Genomic DNA, 24,339 nt, shown 5'->3' with positions numbered 1-24,339 from the left:
CCTGAAATGACTAGTTCTCAGCAGCAATGGAGGAGTCTTCTTCTGAAGGCCTGCCACTCGAGTTTAGGGACTGGAGGCTGAATTATCAGTAGAAAATTGTCATTTCTCTTTTTTTTTTTCCTGAAATGACTAGTTCTCAGCAGCAATGGAGGAGTCTTCTTTGATTTTTTTTTTCCCCATTTCCTTAGGCATTATAAAACTTGCCTTCTTTTGGTGTTGTAAATTTTGTTTCTCCCTCTAGACTGAGTACCTATAAGCAAAAATTGTCTTACTAATTGAGTATTCCAGGAACCTTTCCTAGAGGTTATGGAACTTGGTTCTTCTTTTCTGTTGTCAACTTTTGGAGAGTTCTACTAGGCTGTACCAAAAACTTAAAGAATATACTTGTCTATACAATTGGAGTTTCTAAAATGTGTTCTTTTGATTAGGAGTTCTACTGAGAATTCATTCTAAAGTGATAATAAACAAGTTCTTTACATTCTTTAAGGCCATTCATAGTAGCATTGCTTTAGTGGTAAAAAAAAATTATATAAGAATTAACTAGTTTTATTTATCATCATTACTGTTATTTTTAATTTGCTGCAGGATTTGTATGCTTACCAGAGAGAGACATAGAGAAAGAGAGGGAAAGTGAGAAAGCATACCACTTTGTCTAGGACTCAATGCATAGTTAGCCATGTGGGACCCCAGCACCTTAACCACTATACCACCTGCTGACCCCAGTGGTAAAAAAATTGACAGCAATTTAAATAGCCCAAATATGGAATTAGTTTAATAAATTATGGCATAGTACCTTCCTGAGCATGAAAAGATGTTCATGATATCTTTTATGTAAAAAGGATTAACAAAGATGCTGTGTATATATAGATAACCCCCTTTTTTTTTCATAGAGATTTTGGTATCGGGCACAATACACTTGCTGAAGAGAAAGAGAGTCAGAGAGTGAGAAATCACCCCTTAGGGGGGATGGCCATGCTGCAATCCCTTCTCCTCTATTCTCCTCTCTGGATTTTGGGCACACATGCACATGTGCCTGGTGTGAGTTTTAAGCTGCCAGTTCTAGGACTCAAACCATGATCGACTACATGGTATTCCAGTGACATAACCATTATGCCATCTGCTGGTCCCATAAATCCATTTTTTTAAAAAAGTATAAATAACATTTATGAATGACTATGTAATTTTTTTATTTTTTTATTTTTTTTTTATTTTTTATTTTTTATTTTTTTTTTGCCATAGAGAATATATGCTTGCCAGAGAAAGAGCGAGACTGACAGGGAGAGAGAAAGTGAGAAATCACCCCCCCCTGTGGAAGAGTAGCATGCTGCAATCCTTTCTCCTCCATTCTCTTCTCTGCATCTTAGACAGGCATGCACTTGTGCCTGGTGTGATTTCTAGGCTACTGGTCTGGAACTCAAACCACATAATTGGCCATATGGGATCCAGTACCTTAACCTCCACACCTGCTGGCCTTCTGTTTTGTTTTTGGTTTTGTTTGCTTTTTTTTTAATTAGAAGAACATGTGAACGTGCATGTGGGGGCAGAGAAGGGTGGGGAGAAAGAGAAACAGATTATGTTGATAGGATCTCACTGTTATTACCCTCTGCCCAAGCCTCCCGATTAGCTTGGATCATAGGTGTGCACTAGTATACATGGTCCATTGTAGGTTGATCTAAGAATCAAACTCAGGCCTTCCTTACAGCTCCAGGCATGGGCAGGGGCACCCTACTTCTCTCACCATGACTGGTCTAGAATAACTATGTAATTCGGATAGATTATACAGTAGAATATTAATAGAGGGGTATTTTTCTTTTGCTTATATCTTTCACTTTACTAACAATGAATATGGGTTATTTTATAAGAGTAACACTTTTTAAAAATAGGAGTATACAGGGAAAATTTTAAAACATTTAATAAAATATGGGTAAATTTTAAAATTTACAATTTTAAAAGTAATATGAAAATAAGTGGATATTATATTGCTAACCCTAAATTGTCAGGAGACAGGAAAATGTATTCTTACCTGTGGCGCAAAAGAGGAAGCATGTTAGTCAGAATATTATGGTTATCTCTCATTCAAGGGCTTAGGAGTTTTTCTTTTTTTTGTTTTTGTTTTAGATTTTTGCCATAGGGCGCATGTGCTTACCAGAGAGAGAGAGAGAGAAAGAGAAAGCGAGAAGTCACTCTCAATGGTGGGGGATGGGCTTCTCCATTTTCTTCTTAGGATTCTGAGTACACCAAGTACATTTGTCTGTCTTTGGTGTTGAGATTTTTTTTTTTTTTTTGTGTGTGCAAAGTATGTAGTAACTGTAATTATATGATAAAAAAGTTTTGGGAAGATATATATATATAATTTTTTTTTAAAATTCCCTTTGTTATTATTTTTTCAATTTCACGAGAGAGACAGAAAGAAAAAGGGAAACCAAGAAAGTAAGCCACCAGGTCTGGGACTCCAACCACAGTCGGCCATGTGGAAATCCAGCACCTTTAACCACCACACCACCTGCTGGCCCCTTGACTTTAAAATATTTCAAACCATGGAATTTTTGTTGCCCCCATTGTTGTGTGTATGATGCTATTGTATGACATTTAGTGCCTGTACTGTTTAGTGAATAAGAATGTAATACAATTGTACTTTGCAGTATGATATCAGAAAATAAATTTAAAGAGAGGAATTTATCAACAAAGGATGCTTATCATAATTTTTTCTTTATTTATTTTGTCTTTATTATTTTGCTCACATAATTTTTATAATGTGCTCACCAGAGAGGGAGAGAAGATAAGAAAGCACCTGCCATAAAAGATGGTCATGCTGCAATGTCTTATTCTCTTTTTGGGATTTTGGGCATGCACACAAACATACTCAGCATGTTTTACAAGCTGCCATGACCAGGACTCAAACTATACAGTTGGCCATATGGAATCCAGCTTCCTTAATCATTTTCTTCAGGCTGACCCCAATAATGTTCTTACAGAACATTGTGGTATACTTAAAATTATTTAAGATGGTAAATTTTATATTATACATTTTTTTTACCACAATGAACATAACCCCAGAAATTGCTGTCAGTCTTCCAAAGTTGTGTTGTAATTTTGCACCTCTACTAGCACTATTGTTCTGGTCTTTCCACAGTTGGTTTTTTTTTTTTTTTTAATTGCCAGATAGCACATCTACTCATGAGAGAAAGATGGAGAGGGAGAGAGAGAGAGAGAAAATAAAACTTTCCAGCATGGCATGAGGAATTTTTCCCTCCATTTCTTCATTCTGGCAGGATTTTTGGCACACATGCACTTGCACCCTGCATGTCTTTCTAGCTACTGGGGCCAGGGTCTGAAGAGCTGTTGGCCATGTAGGCTCTGGCTCCCTCCACAGAGTGCTTAACCTTTGTGCTGTCTTTTCAAAGACATCATCTGTTCTGATGATTTCTACCTAGTCTCTTGGTTCTAAATGTCATCTACATGTCAGTAACTTTGAAATCTATATCACTGCCTAGTTCTTTGTTGTCTGTCATATTCAAAAGCATACTTAGTATTTCCATTTTGATTTTTAATGGGATCTCACACTTTATATGGCCAAAACTGATTTATTGATACTCTTTTCCTCCCTCTCAAAAATCCTTCTCTTCTTGTTAAGAGAAACTCTAATGTTCCAATTATATAGGCCAAAAAGCTTGGTGTAATTCTTAGTTCCTTTTATTTCACATCCATATCTGATTTGTCAGCAAGTTCTTTGGGCACTTTCTTTATAAAACACTTTTTAACCACAAAAATCCATTTCAGAATACTTCTTACACACTCCTGCTGTCATAGCCCTGCTGCCAGGCACGTACCATCTCTCATCTCTATTACTAACCAGTCTTCTATTCTTGACTGTCATCATTCTTTTTATATAACGGCAAGGTGATTTTGCTGTATTTCAGGTCTAATGTTATTCTTTTGTTATAAGCCTTCCCATAACTAATCATTTCCTCTGAAGTAAAGCTCAGACCCATGCTGTGCTTCACAGTAGAAGTGAGGTTTGTTCCCCATTACTGTTGAACTCTTTGCCACTCCTCAGCCCATCTGTGGTTTAGCTCCAGCCATCATGGCTTCCTTGCTGTCAGCAAATATGGGGAGTGTGCTCATGTACTTTCTAGCCTGCTAGATATTTTACTTTGTTTTGTTTATAGTTTGTGACCTAGTAGAAGTGCCATGAATATGGGTGTGTTTTTCTTTTTATTATAAGCACTGGTTATGTATGTAGCAGATGGTGCCTGACACATAGTAGGCATTCAAGGTTCAGTTTATCCCTTAATAAGTGAGTTTCCCTTCCACTTGCTTTCTTTAAACTTTATTTTCAGATCCGTGATTCTAATTGCAACTATGAGGCCTTCATGAACATAATTAAATTGAGTGATAATATTGGAGAGCTTGAAGCAGTCAGAGATAAGGCAGCAGAAGAGTTACAGTATCTTAGATCTCTAGATACAGCTGGTGATGGTAAGTAAATTATTTAAGTAAAATTATGTATTTTTAAAGTATTATATCTTCAAACATAATTTTAATTAACTTACTTAAATGTTATATTATTAGTTGTTTCCACCTTAACTATGTTTTCCTTATGTTAACATAATGCTTAGTGTGAAAACATTATTTTCTGAATGTGATAAATATAGATAATTGCCACGTTTAATTTCTTTTTTTCTTTTTCTGTTCTTTGTTGTCTGTCATATTCAAAAGCATACTTAGTATTTCCATTTTGATTTTTAATGGGATCTCACACTTTATATGGCCAAAACTGATTTATTGATACTCTTTTCCTCCCTCTCAAAAATCCTTCTCTTCTTGTTAAGAGAAACTCTAATGTTCCAATTATATAGGCCAAAAAGCTTGGTGTAATTCTTAGTTCCTTTTATTTCACATCCATATCTGATTTGTCAGCAAGTTCTTTGGGCACTTTCTTTATAAAACACTTTTTAACCACAAAAATCCATTTCAGAATACTTCTTACACACTCCTGCTGTCATAGCCCTGCTGCCAGGCACGTACCATCTCTCATCTCTATTACTAACCAGTCTTCTATTCTTGACTGTCATCATTCTTTTTATATAACGGCAAGGTGATTTTGCTGTATTTCAGGTCTAATGTTATTCTTTTGTTATAAGCCTTCCCATAACTAATCATTTCCTCTGAAGTAAAGCTCAGACCCATGCTGTGCTTCACAGTAGAAGTGAGGTTTGTTCCCCATTACTGTTGAACTCTTTGCCACTCCTCAGCCCATCTGTGGTTTAGCTCCAGCCATCATGGCTTCCTTGCTGTCAGCAAATATGGGGAGTGTGCTCATGTACTTTCTAGCCTGCTAGATATTTTACTTTGTTTTGTTTATAGTTTGTGACCTAGTAGAAGTGCCATGAATATGGGTGTGTTTTTCTTTTTATTATAAGCACTGGTTATGTATGTAGCAGATGGTGCCTGACACATAGTAGGCATTCAAGGTTCAGTTTATCCCTTAATAAGTGAGTTTCCCTTCCACTTGCTTTCTTTAAACTTTATTTTCAGATCCGTGATTCTAATTGCAACTATGAGGCCTTCATGAACATAATTAAATTGAGTGATAATATTGGAGAGCTTGAAGCAGTCAGAGATAAGGCAGCAGAAGAGTTACAGTATCTTAGATCTCTAGATACAGCTGGTGATGGTAAGTAAATTATTTAAGTAAAATTATGTATTTTTAAAGTATTATATCTTCAAACATAATTTTAATTAACTTACTTAAATGTTATATTATTAGTTGTTTCCACCTTAACTATGTTTTCCTTATGTTAACATAATGCTTAGTGTGAAAACATTATTTTCTGAATGTGATAAATATAGATAATTGCCACGTTAATTTCTTTTTTTCTTTTTCTTTTTTTTTTTTTTTAAATTTAGACAGTGTCCTACTATATAATGATCTTCCTTCCTCAGCCTTTCTAGTAGTTGGGACAGCAGGTATATGCCACCAAGCTTGGCTCTTAAGGATGTGGCCATAATCTGCTGAGTAGCAGTGTCAGCCAGCACACACCGTGGCTGGGTGTAGTTTAATTTTAATTAAATAAGTATAATTACAATTCTATTCAGTTTGAAGTTAGAATGGAATAGTTGCGCTATTGGCTATTTTGTTAAATTATAGTAAGTGAATGTTTAAAGTATTTCACAAATAATACAAATGGCCCCAAATTAATGTGTTTGTTTTCAGATATCAACACTATCAAAAATCAAATAAACAGCTTATTATTTGTAAAGAAAGTATGTGACTCAAGAATACAGCGATTACAGTCAGGCAAAGTAAGTAAAGTATTTTGGATTCATGTTTAGTTACAAGCACTGTAAAATGTCTGGTAGGTGACAGAAAGCAGGACATTAACCAGTATAGCACTCCATAACAGGTCATCAGTAAAATTTTCTTTTGTATAGTACAGTATGAGAATATTTGTTGAAGGAAGTCAAAAGAGATTAATTAAAACACGTTTCGGGACAGCAGGTGATGTGGCATGGTGGTTAAGGTACTGGACTCCCACATGACTGACCATAGTTCAATTGACAGAATCAGTGGCTTGAAAATCATGCTGGGTGTGGGTACATGCATGCCCAAAATCCTGAGAGGAGAATTAAGGAGAAGGGATTATTGAGGCATGACTATCCCTTTGGGGGCTGATTTCTCACTTTCTCTCTCTCTCTCTGTCTGTATCTCTGGTGAGTGCTTATACCCTATGCCACTAGGGAAAAAAACAAAACAAAATAAAACTAAAAACAAAAACAAAACCACAAACAAAACAATCTGAAAATGCTAAATGTTTATTCCTGCATTTGTTTATTCATTTACTCATTTATTTATTGAAAATTCTACATTTATTGAATGTTGTGATTTGGGCACCACTTTAGTTGGATTGAACAGACAAACTCTCATCATGGAACTTCCTCTTGGTTGCAGTCAGAAAATTAGTAAGCAAATTGATTTATAGTATCATGTGGCAATATCTGCTTCAAAAAATAAGTAAAGCAAAGTAGCATATAGAGAATGTCTAGGAGTGTTTTAGACAGGTGCTGAGAGATTTGGTGACATTTGAGCATAAGTACATCTGAATAACCGGGTACTAATCTTGTGATTATTTTTTTGTTTTGTTTTGAACAGTCTTTCAGGCAAAAAGTAGGACCAAGTGCAAGGGTTCTGAGATAGTAATGTCATTGATGAGTTAGAAGAGGTCAATGATGCTTGTATGGAATAAACAAGGGATTATGCTAGGAATAAAGCTATAGAAGAATCCAGAGGATTAGATCATATGTGATTTACGCCATAGTAAGATTCTTATTTTATTCTAATTGTGATGGAAATCAATAAGAAATTTACTCTGGTAAGTAACATGATCTGACTTGTGAATTAAAATGGTTAAATTGACTCTCTGAAGAATAGACTATGGTGGGATGTTAGAAGTGAGAGTGGAAACTGAGAGACCATTTATAAGACAACTGTGTCTGACCAGGTAGAAGATGTCTGTTGTGGTTGTGAGATGTGATTAGAGATTAAATATTGCTAACAGGATTTTCTATTTGACTAAGTATGGGATGAAAAAAGAAAAAAAAACACTCGAGAATGATTCCATGTTTTTTGGCCAGAGCAATTGTATGAATAGTGCAAAACTAAATATTTGTAAGAGAGAATCAAATTTTGGGTATTACTATGATTTTTTTTAAGAGATTTTTTACCTTAGGGTGCATGTACTTGCTGGAGAGAGAGGGACAGAAATAGTGAGAAGAAAAGTGATAAATCACCTCCAGGGGGCCACACCGCAGTACTTTCTCCTCCATTCTCCTCCTGGGATCTTGGGCACACACACACACTTGGGCCAGGTGTGAGTGTCAAGCCACTAGGTCTGGGATTCAGACCTTGGGCAGACATGTGGGAGTCTAGTGATGTGACTGCTATGCCCTCTGCTGGCCCCTGGATATTATTATTATTTTTATTTGTTTTTAGAGAAAGAGTTTTGCTATAGGATACATGAGTTTGCCAGAGAGAGAGAGATAAAGAGACAGAAAGTGAGAAGTCACTTCCCAGGGAGTTTGGCCATGTTACAATCCCTTCTTTATTCTCCTTTTGGGATTTTGGGCACGCAAGTGCACCCAGTGTGAATTTAAGCTGCCGAGTCTGGGACTCAAACTGTGGTCAAATACGTGGGAGTCCGGCCACATGACCACTATGCCATCTGCTGGTCCCTGGATTTTATTATTTCTAATTGCCAGGGGGTGAGAGAGAGAGAGAGAGACCAAGCATGCGCATGGAGAGAGAGAGAGAGAGAGAGAGAGAGAGAGAGAGAGACACCATGCCCGTGCATGTTCTCTCTCCACTGAGACATGGTCACTGTGATCCTTTATCCTCCTTTTCTCCATTCCATTGGGATTTTGCGCATGTACTCACTCACACATGCCCAGCGTTTTCAAGCCACCAAGGTGGGAATTCAAACTGGTTGACTGTATCAGGCCAGAATTCTTTAACTACTAGGCTATGGGCCTGGCCCAAGATTTTCTTTTCTTTTTTTTTTTTTTTTTAGAGGGAGGTTTTTGCTATAGGGTGTGTGTGCGCACCAGACAGACAGAAAGAAAGCTAGAAATCACCCCCCTGGGGGGATGGTCACACCGCAATCCCTTCTCCTCCATTCTCCTCTCGGGACTCTGGGCAGGCATGCACACGCGCCCAGCATGAGTTTTAAGCCACCGGGTCCGGGACGAGAACTGCAGTCGACTACGTGGGAGTCCAGCGACATAGCCATTATGCTAACTGCTGGCCCAAGATTTGGGTATTTTAATAGATCTCTGTGTGATATTCAAGCCGGCATTTTTGGTTATCTCCATTTCAAGGCAAAGTTTAGTGATGGAGATAACTTTTGCATGGTCTCAGAATCATCAGACATGTATTTAATGTTAAGAAAATGGGTGCAGTTATCTAAAAGAGTAACTTGATATTAATGACTTATTCCCAAAGCACTTCAGTGAATTGATTTTTTTACTTTTTTTTGGAGAGGTTTTCGCTATAGGGCGCGTGCACTCGCCAGACAGACAGAGAGAGACATAGAGACAGAAAGCGAGAAATCACCCCCCAGGGGGGATGGTCACGCCGCAATCCCTTCTCCTCCATTCTCCTCTCGGGATCTTGGGCACGCACGCACACGCACCCGGCGTGAGATTTAAGCCACCGGGTCCGAGACGCGAACCGCGGTCGACTACGTGGGAGTCCAGCGACATAGCCATTATGCTAACTGCTGGTTCCCTTCAGTGAATTGATTTTAAGGTAAAGTGGAGGATCTAATGACAGAAACAGACGAGTACTCAAGTGATGTTGAGTACATGGAAGACGAGAATTGACCTTAGGATTTGCCACTGTGGGGATTACTGATGATCTTAAATAGTGGAGAGAGAGCCAGTTTGGAGTCTGTCCAGGAGAGAATAGGAAGAGAGAAATTAGAAACAGTGGTGATAAATAGCTCTGTAGAGGAGTTTTACTATATAGGAGAGTAGAGACTTGAGGCTTAAGAACAGAAAACATTTTGGGACTTGTAGATGGCATAATGGTTTACATCACTGGACTGCCACATAGTCGACCATGGTTCAAGTCAAGGACCCAGCAGCTTAAAACTCAGTGCAGGCACATATGCGTGTGTGCTCAAAATCCCAAGAGGGGAATGGAGGAGAAGGGATTGCGGCATGGCCATTCCTCCTGGGGGGTGATTTCTCACTTTCTGTCTCTGTCTCTCTCTGTTTGGCAAGTGCATATACCCTACAGAAAAATCTCTCTAAAAAATAAAAAGAAAATAAAACAAAAGGACAAAAAATATTTTTATTACTTTCAGTTTTTAATATAGTTATCTTTTTGTGCTCTAGTTTTCTATTTTGAAAATTTATTTATGTCTCTGGTCTTTTTGTAGTGTATTTAAATTCTCTAAGGAATGGAAGAGGTTTGTTTCTGTTTTGTTTTTTAATCTTGAATTTAGTTTGCTAGGTTAATTATAACTTAATGAAACAGTACCTGAGGCTGACATTTGTTATGTATGTGTTGAGGAGGGTGGTTAATTGTATTTTAAAATTAATTTATATACCCATGTAAATATGATTTTACTTTTTTTTCCTGTAATTGGTTACCTAATATATTTCTTAGGGTTAGTGTTATTATTTAAAGTCTATATGACCAGAATATTGAAGATTTATAAAATTTACATATTTTGTTTAGAAACCTGTCAATCCCATTTTGAATATCAGACTTTACTTTTTTTTTTTTTTAAGGGAGTTTTTACCATAGGGTACATGTGCTTGGTAGAGAGAGACAGAGGGAAAGAGAAGGAAGTAAGAAATTATCCCCCAGTGGGGATGACCACGCCACAATCACTTCTCCATTCTCTCATGAGGGCATGCCTATACTAGGTGCCTGGCGTGCTTTTCAAACTGTGGGGTCTGCTGCTTGAACCATGGTTGGCCATGTGAGAGTCCAGCACCTTAACCACCATGCCACCTGCTGACCCTCAAGCTTGACTTTTATATTTTCTTAAGATTATTTAGTATTTTTCCTTTTGAAAGTAACTGAGTCCCCACAGATTTACAGTTTTGTAACCAAGTTACTTATCTTGAAATCTTAGACCTGTCATCTTTTGTTATACAAATAAAGTTACAGTGCATACTCTCTCTCCATCTCTAATCTGAGGAGACTCTCCTGGCAAGAAAAAGAGCTGATAAAATCTAAAGAAGGGATGCATAACTAGTGTCTCTTGGCACTAGTGTGCTCTGTGCTAGGCATTTTAAGTCAGGTATCTATTATTATCTAATATTTACATGAAGGAAAATATTAATACTAATTGCAGAGATGGGTTTGTTTTTTGTTTTTCTCTATTTCCTTTTCCCAAATTCTCTTTTTTCTCTTTTATGTATCACTTATGCTTAATTTAGTATCTGTCCCTGAATAAGGCAGATTATCTAATTTACAGAAAACCTGAAAGTTATCTTTTTAAAATAAAAGATTATGAGATACAAATTCAGAAATGTAGAGTAGGTAGTGAAAATAGTTTAAAAAAATCATTATGGGTTTTCACAGAAAAGGTAGCAGAATTTGAAAACAAACTCATACTTACCAGATTTGTGATCATAGGTTACCAAGCTTCTGGCTTATTTCGTTTTCCTTATCAGTGAAGTGGGATTGATGGCACAGCCAGTAAGATTGCTGTGCAGATTAAGTGAAGTAATATATGTTAATATAACGAGTGCAGTGCCTGACACGTTAGATGTTCTTTAAAGTTTGACCTTTCTTGGGGCTGGCTGGTGCATGGTGGTTAAAGGTGCTGGACTCGCATATGGCCAGCCGCGGTTTCAGTCCCAGACCTGACAGCTTGCTTTCTCACTTGCCTTCTGTCTATCTGTTTTTCTCTGGTCAAATTAAAAAAAATAATAATAAATAAAGTTGACTAAAAAATAATTCTTTAAAAAAAGAAATTTTGCCCTTTTTTTCTTTTTTCTGTGTAAGTAATTATCTTGCTCTTCTATTACTTTGAAGACTGTGTATAATTCACTGTTTAGTTTATCTGAAAAATAAATACATTTTCTCTAATAAACTGTTCGAAGCAAAATTGCTCTTTGGGAGCAGTTTTCCTGCCTTCTCAGTAGATATTTAGTCTCTATCGGAAAATGTTGGGATTTAATTCTTGGACATACTAAACATTTCAGACATCTCTTCCACTTTTTTATTCTAGCCCCTGAAATGTACATTTTCATATGGAATCCATAGAACTAAAGAATACTCTTGTATGATTTAGACTTATTTTATACTGAGAGAAGTTAATGTTGAAATTTTTAATGTACATTTGGTAAGCAACTCTTAAAGAGTGGAGATTTAAATTCAGTGAACTGGGAGTATTTTCTCAGCAAATAACATGCACAAGAACAGGAAAACTATTCTTTTTCCATTTTAATCTCTCTTTTTTTCTTATATTTATATAAAGATCTTTACCCTCATGATGATTAGATAAAGTTGCTAACCTTTATTCACTTTTTTTCTGTAGGAAATAAATACTGTGAAACTGGCAGCAAACTTTGGGAAACTTTGCACAGTCCCCCTGGACAGCATTCTTGTAGACAATGTTGCACTACAATTTTTTATGGGTAGGTAAATCCATTTTAATTTAAATAACATGGCTATTGTAATTTTTTCTTAACAATTTTTTGTGATAAGATACACATAAAATTTAGTATTTAGCATCTTAATGATGTTTAAGTTTACAGCTCAGTAATATTAAATACATTAATTTCATTGTGCAAACATTACCACCATCTATCTTTAGAATTATTTATTTATTTATTTAGAGAGGTTTTTGCTATAGGGCGCGTGCGCTCGCCAGACAGACAGAGAGAGACAGAGAGACAGAAAGCGAGAAATCACCCCCCAGTGGAGATGGTCAGTCCGCAATCCCTTCTCCTCCATTCTCCTCTCGGGATCTTGGGCACTCACGGACACGCGCCCAGCGTGAGTTTTAAGCCACTGGGTCTGGGACGCGAACCGCTGTCGACTACGTGGGAGTCCAGAGACATAGCCATTACACTAACTGCTGGTTCCCTAGAAGTTTTTTAACTTGTAAAACTGAAACTCTATATCTGTTATACACTAATTGTCTTTAAACCCCTGGCAACCTTTATTTTGCTTTCTGTGATTTTGAATATTCTTAGGTACTGTATTATAAATGGAATTGCACAAGAGTTGTCTTTTTGTGACTGGCTTACGTTACTTAGCCAGTGTCTTCAAGATTCATCCACACTAGGGCTGACAGGTGGCATGGTGGTTAAGGGCGCTGGACTCCCATATGGCAGACTGCGGATCAAGTCCTGGACCTGGAGGCTTGCTTTCTCTCTCTCTCTCTCTATCTCTCTCTCTCTCTCTCTTTGTGTGTGTGTGTATGTGTCTCTCTCTGGAAATAAATGTTTAAAAATGAAATAATTAAAAAAAAGATTCACCCACATTTTCTTCCTTTTACTACTTTGGGGTTTTATTCTTTTTTTGATTCCTTAAGTTGTAAAGTTAGGTTGTCAACTTGCGATTTTTCTTTTTGTAAGTTTTGTTGTGTTTTCATTTCATTCATCTCTATGTGTTTTCTTATTTCTCTTGTGATGTCTTCCTCTATCCATTGATTGCTTAAGAGAGTGTGTAATTTGATATCTAAAAATTTGTGAATTTTCTAGTTTTTCTTCTGTTATTGATTAGTAACTTTATCCTGCTGTGGTCGGAGAAGATACTTTTATGATAGTCATAGTTTTAAATTCATTGAAACTTAATCAGTTGTCCATTTAGTCTGTCTTAGAAAATGCCCCATGCTCACTTGAGAAGAATGTGTATACTGTTGTTGGGTGGAGCATTCTTTATATGTGTGTTGATGTACCTGGCTTATTAAGTCCTCTGTCTGCTTTTTTTATCCATTAGTGAGGGTGAAGTAGTGAGGTCTCCCAATATTGTAGAATTGTCTCTTTATCCCTCAGTTCTAACAGGTTTTGATTAATATATTCTGAAGATCTGTTACTAGGCACACAGTGTTTATATTTATTATATTATCTTGCTACATTAAACCTTTTGTTAATATATGGTGACTTTCTTTGTCTCGTGTAATCTTTTTGTTTTAATATCTATTTTGTCTGATATTAGTATGGCTACCCCTGCTCAATTTGCATGGATTATATATTTCTCCTGTGTCTTTTCATGTATTTGTGTCTTTGTACCTAAAGGAAACTTCTTGAAGACAATGTTGGGTTGTCGTAAAAGTTATGGTATTTTTTCTGTGTTTTCCATGCATGAGTGCATCATGATTTTTTTGCTGACCCAATATATAGTTGAATCTTTGTTTTACCCATTCTGACAACTCTTGTCTTGTAATTGGAATGTATAACCTGTTTACTTTTAAAATAATCATTTAAACATATTTTGTTATTTGTTTTCTATATGTCTTATAACTTTTTTGTCCTTCGTTTCCTGCATAATTATCTTTCTTTTTCTTTTTTTCTGTAGCAATACATTTAAATTTCTTATTTCCTTTTGTGTATATTCTGTAGCCATTTTCTTTGTGGTATGCAGATTACATCCTAAAGCTATAATATAATGCATGTTTTCTTAATGGCATCCTGTAGGCTCTGTTCACTTTTCTTTGGTCTTTTCTTTCTATTTCTCTGACTTGACAGCTTCCATAGTCTTATTTTCACATTTACTGATTGTTTTGCCTGTTTAAATCTGCCTTTAAATTCCTGTACTGAATTTTTCATTTCAGTTACACACACACACACATATATGCACACACACACATATATATATACACACACACACATATACATATATATCTATATCTATATCTATATATATATTTTTTTGCCATTGAGCAGGTGCACTCACCATAGAGAGATGGAAAGAGGGAAAATGAGAAATGACTACCCATAGGGGTATGGCCATGCTACAATCTCTTCTTCTCCATTTTCGTCTTAGATTTTGAGGACTCAGCACACATACCTGGTGTAATTTTCAAGCCTCCGCATCCAAGACTCATAAATGGTGGTCTGCCATTTGGGAGTCCAGTGTTTAACCACCACCCCACCGGCTGGCCCCTCAGTTATTATACTTTCAGCTCCATAATTTGTTTTTGGCTTCTTTTTAATATTTCTCTCTCTTTATTGATCATCTTCTCATTTTTTTCTCATACATCATTTCTTAACTTTCTCTACAGCTTTAATTATTTTTACATTTTAGGACAGCTGTTTTAAAGTATTTCACTAGTAGATTTGTCAGCACATCTTTTTAGGGACAGTTTTTGTTGATTTATTTTTTTCCTTTGAATAGGCCATACTTTCTTCTTTTTTAAATGCCTTTTGATTTCTTATTTGATAACCAGCCATTTGAATTTAATAATGTAATAATTCTGGGAATCAACTTCTTCTCTTTCCTTAGGATTTGATGGGTTTTTATTTTTGTTGTTTTATTTGTTTTTATTATTGTTGGCCAAAGATTAGTGTAAGGTGTAAACTTAAATTCTTCTCGGGCCTTTTCTGAGCTTGGGCCGTTGCCTGGATATGTGTGGTCATGTTCTAATTTTGACATATGCTAGTTACTTCTGAATATCCTAGTATTTAATGCCTGTCTCCCCAAAAGGAACAAAGATAAAACATAAGGGACTAGATAGAAAATGGGCTGGTTCTTTAATCCCTGAGGAGTGGGAAGGGGTTTGGAAGGCAACTTAAGGGATGTTAACAGGGGCTGCTACTTTGTCCATGTATCTGTGATCAGAAGCAGCAGTGTTTTGTCAGTACAGAGCCCCAGATTTGGAGGACAAGGTACTTTTTGCCTATCTTGATTCTTGCTTTTTACGAATTCTGGAATGCATGCACAGCTGCCTACTGTGAGGACTGTTGGTGGGGAATTGAGTAACTGCTACTGGGCTAAGAGCTGAAATTGACCAAAATTGTCCAGTTTACCTCCCAAGACTTCTCAGATATTGTCAATAGACTCCACAGTTTCAAATTAGTTACATCAGATTCTGCCATTGTCATTGGCTTGTGCATAAGGAGATAGTTTCCTGGTACTTAGACTCTGATAGCTGCTTTGAAATTTTTAATAATTTTAAATATTTATTTTTAAATGAATAATTTGCATGTTACCTTGATCCTACCCTTTATTCTTTTCTTTCTTTTTCTTTTTTCTTTTTTTTTTTTTTTTGGAGAGGTTTTTGCTGTAGGGCGCATGCGCTCACCAGAAAGACAGAGACAGACAGAAAGCGAGAAATCGCCCCCCAAGGGGGATGGCCACGCCACAATCCCTTCTCTTCTATTCTCCTCCTGGGATCCTGGGCACATACGCACACGCGCCTGGTGTGAATTTAAGCCGCCGGGTCCAGGACTCGAACCTTGGTAAACTACATGGGAGTCCAGTGACATAGCCATTACACTAACTGCTGGTCTCCTACCCTTTATTCTTTGAAATCTTCATTTATCTTTGGAAACTATGAATATAAACATTTATTTATTTATTTATTTATTTATTTATTTATTGGGGGGGGGAGGTTTTTGCTATAGGGTGCATGCACTCACCAGACATACAGGCAGAGAGATAGAAAGCGAGAAATCACCCCCTCAGAGGGGATGACCACACCGCAATCCCTTCTCCTCCATTCTCCTTTCGGGATCATGGGCACACACGCACACGTACCCAGCATGAGTTTTAAGCCACCATGTCCAGGATGCAAACCGCAGTCGACTACATGGGAGTCCAGCGACATAGCCATTATACTAACTGCTGGTCCCACCATTTATTTTGTTTTGAAGGAAATAAAATCCTAGTGTGCAGTTGCCGAGTTACTTTTAAAATAAGCACTAGGAGATTTTAGCATGACTTTAAATTCATTGCGATAGTACTTTATTGGGGACACATAGTGTATATAACCTGTTTATTATTTATCATTTTTTCTTGGGTTTTTTTTTTTTTTGCATTTCTTTTTTAAAATTTATTTGTTTTACATTCATCCACTGTATATCATCATAGCATGCAAAATGAGTTTTCCCATCCAGAATACACTGTATATTGGCCCAATCAAGGATATTACATGTTATCATCAACAAATAATTTTCCATTTCTTGTTTTGTATATATTTTGGTGTTTCCCCCCCTCCCCTTGAGTTCCTCCCTCCTACCCTCTACCATTTCCCACCTTTCTCCCACTTTGTCTCTGGTATCTACAGTTGCATTCCATGCTTTCTTTCCCCACTTTTTATTTAGTCACAAGAGATGTTAATTAATTTAAATACATTCCATAGCAAATGCAGCTGATATATATGTATCTATGAACACATGGCTGACTGTAGGAATAAAACTCAGTGAATAAAATGAACATACTATAAAGTAACACCTAGCTGGGACTATATAGCTTACTGTGATCATTTCATAGGTATTTTTTAATGTATTTCTTAATTTCAAGAAAAGTAGTTTTAGCTTTATTAAATCAAAATCCAAATATGTTAAGAAAAATTTACATAAAACTTAAAGCCAGGAAAAAGGTTAGGATTGTGTTCAAACAGTAGATAGATGAACCTATCAACAACAAAAGAGAACACAAAAATCCTTAAACCTGGAAAACAAAGCATGTAAGAAAATCAGTAATGTTTTAGTCAAAAGTCATAAAATTCTATTTCACCAGTTCAATCTCACATAATTAATCTCTCTTCTTTTTAATTTGCAGTGTTACTGTGGTTCAGTCTTTCCATTTAAATTCTGGAAGTTAACACTCAGTATTATTATTGATCTTTCCAGTCTTGTCTGTACCATAAAGTTGGCCATTTTCTTGGTTGTTTTTTGTACTCTTATTTCTGTGTGTCTTTCTTTACTTTCCTGGTATAGTATTCCCTTCAGAATTTCTTGAAGAGCTGGTCTGGTGTTGGTAAATTATTTCAGGTTTTGTTTATCTGAGAATGCTTTTATCTTTTCCTCCCTTATGAAGGATAATCTTGCCCAGTATAGTATTCTTGGCTGAAATTGTTTTTCACTTAACACTTTGAATGTATTTTCCCATTCTTTCCTTGCTTGCATTGTATCTGATGAGAGTTCTGATGTTAGTCTGAAGGGATATTCCTTGTAAGTAACTTTATGTTGCTCTCTTGCCAATTTTAGTATCTTGTCTTTGTCTATGGTTTTGGTGAATATGGCTCTGATGTGCCTTGGAGAATATCTTTTTGGGGTTGATTCTATTTGGGGTTCTTTGTATTTCTTGGATCTGATATTTGAATGCCTCTCTAGGTTTTGGAAGTTTTCTCCCAGGATTTCATGGAATAGATTATCAGTACCCTTATTAGTTCCTTTACCTTCTGGGATACCAATTATCCGTATGTCTGGATGTTTAATGGTATCTAGTATTTCTTGCATATTATTCTCATTTTGGGAAGTTATTTTCTCAGTCTTTTTGGTGAATTTTTCTAGGTCAGAGGTTCTGTCTTCTACATCTTGAGATTCAATCTCCTACATGATCTAATCTGCTTTTAATACTTTAAGGGAGGTTTTTATTTCCTGCATTACAGCATTTATCTCTAAAATTTTCATTTGATTCTTTTGTGTATGTGTGTGTGTATTTCCTCCTTCAGATCATGCAAGAAGTTTCTCACCTGTTAGAACTCAATTTTATTTTTTTCTTGCATCTTCTGGAGTTCATTATCTCTTTTCTCTTACATCTCTTAGTTTTGTCACTATAAATATTCTGAATTTGTTGTCTTATATTTCCATAAGTTCCATTGTACTGTCTGTGGATGATGAGGAGTTATTTTTTCCCTTGAGGTAGAGATATTCTCTTGGTTTCTCATATTTCTTGTGCCTCTCTGTTGGTTTCTGGTCATTTGATGGATTATGCATTTCTTCCTCATTTCTTGGAGTTAAATCTAAGCATTCAGAGGTGTGCAGAAGGTGATCTGCAATCTCTCTGCAGTTCCATTTCCCTGATGCTCATCACGAAACCTGTGCTTTTGTCGCTGGAACTGGCTATTACAAAGGCCTCCTGGTTTCCAGAGAACAGGTGCACCTGGGCTGAGCTGCAGGGTTTAAATTGAGAGAGTTCAGAGTCATGCAGGAGGAGATGAGCTGTGCTCTTTCTGCAGCTCCATCCTTCTCCCTGTTGCTCACTCTGCAGTCTTTCTTCTCTGACTTTAAGTCATTTGGCGGCGTATTCACTTTTGACTAATTTGTGGAAGGAAGTTTCTGTATCTGTAAGCTCATGTGCTTCCCTTCACTGTGAGGTACTTCTATGCCAATTTCTCTCCTGTACCGTGTTTTGCAATGTGGTATCCACAGAAATAGGTTTGAGTTCAGATTTCTGAAGAGATGTTTCTCCCTTTGTGAAGCAGTTTCAGTGGAAACAGGATTTCACTCACCCTGACTCAATCTTGGGGTCTGGAGGGTGAAGTTGAAGCAGAAAAGCTTCAGTTGCCCTAGCCCCTGAAAGGGATTACTCACAGCTCAGATTTAGAGGGCTTTTGTATTTCCTTACACCAATGATGACTCTGTTATCTCTAGCAGAACTCAAGGAGTGTCCACTCACCTGATTCTTTGTAGTTCTCCCATACTCAGGCCCCAGGTTCGGGCACCACTTGCCCTCATTTTTGCTTATTTGTGGATGAGGACATTTGTTTTCATACCTTTTTAATAAATATAAATTATTTATATACTTTTGTATTGATGTTACATTAAAATTACTTTTATCTAGAGGACATTTTCACTAGATCTTCCTTTTCCTGATCAAAAATACGCATACGTCGTTCATTGAAGAACCAATCTTTACTTTTGCTATATCTAGACATATTCGCATTATAACTAAAAATTGTTAAATATGTGCTTCCACATTTGTTTTTACATAACTGGTATTTTTAGCTTTACTAGTTTATGACATAATTTTTTTTTTGAGAGAGATTTTTGGTATAGGGCGCATGTGCTCACTGGAAAGACAGAAAGTGAAAAATTACTCTCCAGGGGGTGGGCCACACTGCAATCCCTTTTCCTCTATGCTCTCCTCCAGATTTTGGGCATGCATGCATGCATATGCAACTGTTGTGAGTTTTAAGCCACTGGATCCATGATTTGAACTGCGATTGACTATGTGGGAGTCCAGTGATATAACCATTGTGCCATCTGCTGGTCTCTACATATCTGTTTTTTAATTTCAGGGGTTTGCTAAACATTTGTCAAATGTAGAGTTTTAAATAATTGAAACTAATTCTCTTTTCTTATTTGTCATACAGCTACATGTATCCAAAATCATGTGACATTAATACCTATGTTGTTATGGATTTTGTTTGGTAGATTACATGCAGCAAACTGGAGGTCAGGCACACCTCTTCTTCTGGATGACCGTAGAAGGATACCGGGTGACAGCTCAACAGCAGCTAGAGGTTTTATTAAGTCGTCAGAGAGATGGCAAACATCAAACCAACCAAACCAAAGGTCTTTTAAGAGCAGCTGCTGTTGGAATTTATGAACAGTATTTATCAGAGAAGGTGAGATACCTTTTAAATAAGTTTTTTATAATTTTTGGCAATGTAATTAATGTATTTTGTTGTACTTTCAAATATCCATTATGCCGGGCACAACCACCTCACGGATGTTTTCTTATTTAATCCTAATAACAGTTTTCTTATGTATTTTTATCCTCATGGTTTAAGAATTTGATGTTTAGAAAATCAAGTTAACTTGGCCAAGGTTGTACAAATTCTACATGACAAAGACTCAGGGTCACTCATACTTCACTTTTAAAGACAAAGTAAATTGGAAGTAAACTGCTAGAAAAAGATAAACCATGGAGAAGTACATAAAACATAGTTGGAATGGCTAAACTAATGTCAGACAAAGTAAAATTTAAGTTAAAAAATGTTAGAAAGGGGGCCAGCAGGTGGTTAAGTGGTTAAGGTGTTGGATGCCTACATAACTGACTGTGCGGTTTGAGTCCCAGACAGAGCAGCTATTAAAACAACACTAGGCACATGTGTATATGTGCCAAAAATCCCAAGAAGAGAATGGAGGAGAAGCGATTGTGGCATAGATATCCCCCCTTGTGGGGTGATTTCTCACTTCCCCTCTCTCTAGCTGCAGTGAGTGTACATGCTATATGTCCCCCCCCCAAAAATAAATAAATAAAAGAAAGTTAGAGGGGAGCATTTTATAATGGTAAAGAGTCAGTTGTTCATAATGATAAAGCAATTAACATATATGCATGTAAAAACAAATCTTCCAAATGAATGCAACCGAAATTTAAAGAATTGAAGGAAAAAGGTTATAATTCAACATTAAAAGTTACAGAGTTCAATACCTCTCACTCCCAGTAATTGATAAAACAATTAGATTTAAAATTACCAAGAATATGTAAGATGTGAAAACACCAGGAAACAATGAGATCTAATGTGACATATTCATTGAACATTTCCTCTAACAATACCAAAATACATGTTATATTTAAGAACTCTTGGCATATTCTCCATTTTAGATCGTATTCTAGGCCATAAAACAAGTCTCGGTTTAAAAGTATTGAACAGAATTTAATGAAATTCGAAATCAACAGTAGGAAATTTGAGGAAATTTAAAACTTAAACATGCTCCTAAATAACCTTTGAGTCAGTAAGAAATCACAGAGTAATTGAAAATGAAAATACATTGTATCAGTGGAATACAGTTGAAGCAACAGCTTTGCAACAGTGCTTTTTGGTCAAGGAGACCCGCCGAGGTTGATAAAGACAAAATAAAGGCATTGATTAAGTCAAACTCAACATCACACATCACGAGAGACTGCAGGAGCTCATGTGCCCTACAGCACAAAAAAAAAAAAAAAAAAAAAGGGGTTTCTCATAAGCTCAAAGAAGTTCATTTGACGGTGTATAAATATCTGCTATATGCTCTTTAAATGTGAGGAAAATTATCCTTTTTTTTTTTCGGAAGAGAGATTTTTGCTTTAGGTCATGTATAAATTTGCTGGAGAGACAGAGTGAGAGAAAACAAGAAACCACCCCCACCACCGGGCATTCCTTTCTCCTCTATTCTACTCTTGGGATTTTGAGCATGCATGCATATGCGCCTGGTGTGAGTTTTAAGCCACTGGGTCTGGAAGTCGAACCGTTTGATTATGTGGTAGTCCAGCGACCTAACCATGACACCATCTGCTAGTCCCAGGAAAATACCCTTTTTCAAAGCAACCGATAACTGGTAACGAGTAGTTGATTGCTTACAACATTGTGGTAAGCAAACAGTCTTGGTTCTGATGTGATGATTCACCTCAGATAACATCCAAAGCAGACAATCATCAGAGGAAGGTTATGTTCTCAGTGTTACGGGATTTTAAAGGAGCCATATTTTTTGAGCTTCTGCCAAGGAACCAATCAATCAATTTGAATGTGTACTGTTGGCAATTGGTCATCTTAAATGAATCCATCATCCAGAATTGTCCAGAGCTTATTAATCGTGAAGGAGTTGTGTTCGCTCACAAGACCACACATAAATTGGATCACTTGTCAAAAATTACTGGAGCTTGGATGGGGTGTGATGCCACACCCGCCATTACTCGCCTGACCTTGTGCCATTAGACTTCCACTTATTTCACTCTCTTTAAAGTTTCTTGTGTGGTATCACATTTAATTCAGTGAGGCTGTAAATTAGAACCTAGTTCAGATTTTTGCTGACAAAAACAGGTCCTTCTGTGAATGTGGAATTATGAAGGTCACTGAAATGTGGCAAAAAGTTATCCAACAAAATGGGCAACATATCATTGATTGATCCTTTTCTTTATGTAAATAAATTACCTTGGAAAAACATAGAAAAACAATTCATAAATTTATGGTGACCCAATAGAACATTTACTATAGTTTTGAAATTCTCTGTATTCTTCACCTGTCCTGTTTACTCTCTTCCTGATGAAGTTACAATAGATTCCTGAATTTAGACAATTATTGGATAATTTTTCATTTGCTTTCACATGTTTTTATTTTTTTATTTTCTTTTTTCTTCTTTTACATTTAATCACTATTCATCTCCACAGCATACAAATCTTTCCAGCATGAATATACTTCATGTCAGTCTAGCCAAAGATGATTACCATGCACATTATCATAAATAGATACTTTTCCATTTTTGTGCCAGTTAATATTTATTTTTCCTTTTGTGCCCAATTCCCTCCTTCCCATCTCCCATTGCCCACTCAATTCTGACACTGTCTCTAGTATCAAGAGTTGTTGGGAACCAGCAGTTAGCGTAAAGGCTATTTTTCATTTCTTGTTTCTTACATATATTGCTGCTTCTTTCCCCTTGATTCCCTCCCTCTCATCTTCTGCCATTTCCTACCCTCCTCCCACACTGTCTCTGGTATCTACTGTTGCTTTCCATGCTTCCCCCCACACACAAACACACATTTTATTGATTCGCAAAATATCTTAATTAATCTAAATACTTTCAATAGCAAGTACAACTGATATAAACATCTTAAATGAATCCATCATCCAGAATTGTCCAGAGCTTATTAATCGTGAAGGAGTTGTGTTCGCTCACAAGACCACACATAAATTGGATCACTTGTCAAAAATTACTGGAGCTTGGATGGGGTGTGATGCCACACCCGCCATTACTCGCCTGACCTTGTGCCATTAGACTTCCACTTATTTCACTCTCTTTAAAGTTTCTTGTGTGGTATCACATTTAATTCAGTGAGGCTGTAAATTAGAACCTAGTTCAGATTTTTGCTGACAAAAACAGGTCCTTCTGTGAATGTGGAATTATGAAGGTCACTGAAATGTGGCAAAAAGTTATCCAACAAAATGGGCAACATATCATTGATTGATCCTTTTCTTTATGTAAATAAATTACCTTGGAAAAACATAGAAAAACAATTCATAAATTTATGGTGACCCAATAGAACATTTACTATAGTTTTGAAATTCTCTGTATTCTTCACCTGTCCTGTTTACTCTCTTCCTGATGAAGTTACAATAGATTCCTGAATTTAGACAATTATTGGATAATTTTTCATTTGCTTTCACATGTTTTTATTTTTTTATTTTCTTTTTTCTTCTTTTACATTTAATCACTATTCATCTCCACAGCATACAAATCTTTCCAGCATGAATATACTTCATGTCAGTCTAGCCAAAGATGATTACCATGCACATTATCATAAATAGATACTTTTCCATTTTTGTGCCAGTTAATATTTATTTTTCCTTTTGTGCCCAATTCCCTCCTTCCCATCTCCCATTGCCCACTCAATTCTGACACTGTCTCTAGTATCAAGAGTTGTTGGGAACCAGCAGTTAGCGTAAAGGCTATTTTTCATTTCTTGTTTCTTACATATATTGCTGCTTCTTTCCCCTTGATTCCCTCCCTCTCATCTTCTGCCATTTCCTACCCTCCTCCCACACTGTCTCTGGTATCTACTGTTGCTTTCCATGCTTCCCCCCACACACAAACACACATTTTATTGATTCGCAAAATATCTTAATTAATCTAAATACTTTCAATAGCAAGTACAACTGATATAAACATATCTATGAACACAGGAGGAGAATGGAATAGAGGGGAATGCAGGGTGACCACCCTCTTGGCGGGGGGGTGGGGTGGGGAGGGGGGATAATTTCTCACTTTCCCTCTCACTGTGTCTGTCTCTCTCCGGTGAGCATATGCACCTTAATACAAACACCTCTTTAAAAAAAATAAGAATTATGGGAACAGCAGTTTGTGTAATGGCTGTATTGCTGGACTCCTACGTAGTTAACCATGGGTCGAGCCCCGGACCTGGTGGCTTAAACTCACGCCCGG

General features: G+C 36.6%; 1 protein-coding gene across 4 annotated transcripts in view; it reads left to right on the top strand.

Annotated features, from left to right (window-relative positions):
* The window catches only part of SNX13 (sorting nexin 13), a 187,510-nt gene that overhangs the window by 113,227 nt on the left and 49,944 nt on the right, over positions 1–24,339 (top strand). For all 4 annotated transcript variants that reach the window (XM_006163893.3, XM_006163891.3, XM_027766434.1 and 1 more), the window contains 4 exons: positions 4,341–4,479; positions 6,218–6,306; positions 12,057–12,156; positions 19,852–20,045. In XM_006163893.3, coding sequence (XP_006163955.1) covers positions 4,341–4,479; positions 6,218–6,306; positions 12,057–12,156; positions 19,852–20,045 — 522 coding nt within the window. The remainder of the gene's footprint in view (positions 1–4,340; positions 4,480–6,217; positions 6,307–12,056; positions 12,157–19,851; positions 20,046–24,339) is intronic.

Source organism: Tupaia chinensis, unplaced genomic scaffold (assembly GCF_000334495.1).
Source record: "Tupaia chinensis unplaced genomic scaffold, TupChi_1.0 Scaffold143481_1, whole genome shotgun sequence".
NCBI lineage: Eukaryota > Metazoa > Chordata > Mammalia > Scandentia > Tupaiidae > Tupaia > Tupaia belangeri.
The sequence above is the reverse complement of the archived record's forward strand: the minus strand, read 5'-3'. Positions and strand labels throughout refer to the sequence as shown.